Source organism: Etheostoma cragini, chromosome 8, assembly GCF_013103735.1.
Source record: "Etheostoma cragini isolate CJK2018 chromosome 8, CSU_Ecrag_1.0, whole genome shotgun sequence".
Lineage (NCBI taxonomy): Eukaryota > Metazoa > Chordata > Actinopteri > Perciformes > Percidae > Etheostoma > Etheostoma cragini.
This window is the reverse complement of record NC_048414.1, coordinates 1,494,051-1,498,027: the sequence shown is the minus strand read 5'-3', so window position 1 is coordinate 1,498,027 and position 3,977 is coordinate 1,494,051. Positions and strand designations below refer to the sequence as shown.

Sequence of the window (3,977 nt, the reverse complement as noted above, 5' to 3'; positions counted from 1 at the left end):
CTCAGACAGCTACGAGCTAGAAAGCTAACGCTATGCTAGCAAGATTCAAAGTTGGGAAAATCCTGTGCGTCGCAGTGCATTCTGGTAGTTGTAGGTTTTCTACCCTTTTGAGCAAAAGGGACATTGTCACAGCTTCTCTGGTCATGAAACACCTATTTCAAAACTGGTTCTGCCATTGTACTTCATAGAAAGCCCAGTTTAAAAAAGAAAAACTCTTTCCAGAGGTAAAATACTTATATATACATTCAACACAACTAACTAAATGAATCTTTATTTCTAAGGAAATTATAGACATTAATTACGTTAAATAAAGCGTTACCCAATTTATTCATCCTGTATCTCAAGACATCAAACCCAATTTGTTTGTCTTTACGACTAAGTTGTCATCAGGAACCATGTCTGCTCTCAGCTTCTGTAAAACACAGTGACAATGAACAAAAAATATTCAGTACAAATACCGGTAAGTGAATTAAAAACAACTAAACACGTGAATGCTTTCAACTAATACCGACTGTGTGTTCTCTCAAATATAAACTCTGTAAACGGTGAATGGACAAACAGTGATGTGTCCGTCAGAAAACACAAATTTGTCCAAGAATTTTAACTCAGGAATTTGCAGCCTGATATGTCAACGCGTCCACCAATCAGATTTCCCGGAAGAAGCTCCGCCTTAAATATGTTTCATGCTTCTTGCGTTCAGGGCGATCGGAGTGGTCTGGATGATGATATCTCGCGAACGCGGCCTAGAGGGACTGCATACGTGCATGGTTGCTGCGAACCGTCTGCTCTTTCATACCGACTGTGGTCAAAGTAGTCTCGCGTTGCCAGACCTTCCCCCACAGAGTCGCGAAGGAGGGTCAGGCTAGTGCAACCAGCATTGCAGGATGAGAGAAAGACGTGCTCTGGTTTATCGGCATTTCTTTAAACCAATCACAACCGTCTTGTGCGGTGCTAAGCACCAGACGGAGCCAAGGGGCCTCGGCAAAATAGCCTCTGGAAGGAACTTGCTTTGGTGAAACATGCATTCCTTCCAAAGTTGTTTTAGTCGTGCAACAGAAAACTCAGATTGGACAGATAGTCTAGCTAGCTATCTGGATTTACCCTGCAGAGATCTGAGGACCAGGTAACCATAGTCCTCAGAAATCCACCGGAGGTTAGAACGCCAACACAAAGAAAGAAGAAGGTAACCGACATTCGATGGAATTTCAGGCGGCACCGGACCAAACCCGGAAGTGGAACGTCATGGATATAGACTATTTTTCTTCTGTAGCCAACTACACAAAGCGGCCTACAGGACCGCGTCTGCGTGGTTACAAGATCTTGAAGGTGTGCACCTCGGCGCTCAGAGCCAGAGTAGCCAAGGCCGTCTTTGTCCGCACCACAATTGCCGCAAGAAGCATAAAACAGCTTTATGAAAGACCAGGTGGTTTTCGGCAAACATGCAAGAAGCATGAAACCCGTTCAACGGTTTTGATCGTTGCCCTCAGCAGTGCGTCCCCACCGCGCTGTAGGAAGTAGACGGCTCCCTGTGGATGGTGCTAAATGGCGACAGCTCCAACACGGTGGTGGTGCATTCGTTGTTGGTGTCACTGGTGGCGCCGGCGGAGAGGGGCGGGCCGCATTCTTCGCAGCAGCAGCAGCAACAGTCCAGGAAGGCTTTGGTGAACGGCCGGCACAGGCAGAAGAGCAGCACCGGCGTCACCGCGGACTTACAGAAGAGCAGCATCTGGCTGACCAGGTGCAGGATGTCCAGGGTTCTCTTGGGAACGCCGGCCGCCATGTACGCGCTGATGATGTTGCAGATGTTCTCCGGAATGATGCAGAAGCCGTAGAGGATGGCCAGCGCCACCACGGCGCAGTTCATCTGGCTCTCCAGCTGGATCTGCTTCTTGTTCCCGCGGACGCAGGTGCGCTCGGCACGGCGGATCTTGCGCGCGGTGACCAGCGAGCTGAAAATGGTGAACAGCGTCGGCAGGCAGAAGTAGCAGCCGAAGTACCACCAGAGGCGAGCGCCATCGTAGGTGAGTCCGAGGACGTACAGCGTGTCCGGGAGGTCGGTGGAGATGCGGACCACGCAGCGCTCGCACGGCGTCACGTCGGGCGGGTCGCCGTCCTCGGTGACCAGCTGACGGATCAGCAGCTCAGGCAGCGCCAGCAGCAGCGCGCCCACCCAGATGACGGCGAGCTTGGCCGTGGTGGACGCCCAGTTCTCGATCATCTCGTAGTACATCTGCACGTTGGTGGCGGCACGGAAGCGGTCGATGCACAGAGCGCACAGCGTGAAGGTGGTGACGCCGAGCGAAGCCACCTGGGAATAGAGCAAAGAAGGGTCGGGGTTACACTTCTCAAACAAAACCTTTAGAAAGTTCTCTACACTCAACTTTCTTAACAGGAATAAAAACTTAACTAGAATAAAAAAATACAGAAAATACATATGTTACGTATTCAGAATACAAATTATGAGTAACTGTATTCAGTAAGATTTAAATAGTTGGTATTTAGAATACAGTTACATTTTTTAAATCAATGGATTACATGAAGATACTTCAATTTCACGAGGTTAGATAGATAGATAGATAGATAGATAGATAGATATTGATCCCAAAAAAATGGGAAATTACGGTGTTACAGCAGCACACGTACATTAGTCACACAGAATATAAATGAGACACTAGGAAAAAATACGCATACATACAATATACATGAAATATCAATAATAATAATAATAATAATAATAATAATAATAATAATGATAATAGGAATAAAATATAAGAACAAATATTTAAATATATACAGGATGGGAAAACAAAATGTGCAACTGCTTAAATAATGGGAGCTCCGGCTCTCAACACACAAAAAACACTGTTCCTTGAGTCAATGTTTTTTTTAAATATATATTCTATGACAATTGAGTATGATTCAAGTTTTTTCTGTTTTCAGGCACTTTGGTGTTATTTACAACCGGATAAATCAGATATTTCAGGAAAAAAATCATGATGTTTGTGGCATTAACAAGTTGGAAACTGGAAATTATAGAATATCTGATAGTTTGAAAGTCTGTCAAACTGACGACCTGGAACCTACAACAGCAGTGTGAGGGATTGTGGGAAATGGTGTTCTTTGAAGGCAGCTAAAAACACTAGTATTCATGATTTGGCACTAGGGATTAATTTATTTGAGTATTTATTGGAAGACATTCTAAGAGCCTAAGAGCCTTTATTACAGACAGTGTGTGTGTGTGTGTGTGTGTGTGTGTGTGTGTGTGTGTGTGTGTGTGTGTGTGTGTGTGTGTGTGTTGTGATTACATGTAATCCTCTTTGTGTTTTGTGTGATTACGCTCCATTAAACAGTTAGAGGAGACCGCAGGACTGATCTCAGATCTGCAGCTACGGCTCTCAACACTTTTGTTTTTTCACATCATTTGAAGGTTTAGTGATAAAATACACTGCATGTATGGTTTTTTATAGTAAATTAAATAACCCTAAAATAAGAAAATATAACAAATAAAAAGACAAAACATAAAAAATGACAGTTTGTGACATCAGTAAATATCACTAATGTCACTTACAGTATATTTCATCATATAAAATAAAGAGCTGTTAAGAAGATTAAAGTGAATCAATCCGACCTTTTGTTTCCAGACGCCACATTAAAACGCTAAAAAAAACACGTGTTAACCTGCTGCCAATGCTTACATCACAGCTGATTTACAACACGTCAACTTCAGCTCAACATCACCAACACAGAGGACACACACACACACGCACACACACACACACACACACACACAACATGGCCAAAAGTATGTGGACAACCACTTTAAAAATCATGGACATTAATGTGCTGCTGTAACTGTCGGTGTTCCAGTTCAACCCAAAGGCTTTGCATAGAAACCTCTTGATGGACCACCAAGGGACTGTGCGTGGAAATACGGGGTCCTGTTTCCTCCACTGAGCTGGGGGGAGGGGGGGGGGGGG

General features: G+C 44.5%; 1 protein-coding gene across 1 annotated transcript in view; it reads right to left on the bottom strand.

Annotated features, from left to right (window-relative positions):
- Positions 1-278: 278 nt before the first annotated feature.
- The window catches only part of gpr37a (G protein-coupled receptor 37a), a 6,597-nt gene continuing 2,898 nt past the window's right edge, over positions 279-3,977 (bottom strand). Inside the window, exon 2 of the mRNA XM_034880238.1 lies at positions 279-2,308. Within this exon, the coding sequence (XP_034736129.1) occupies positions 1,484-2,308 (825 nt within the window). The 3' untranslated portion in view covers positions 279-1,483. The remainder of the gene's footprint in view (positions 2,309-3,977) is intronic.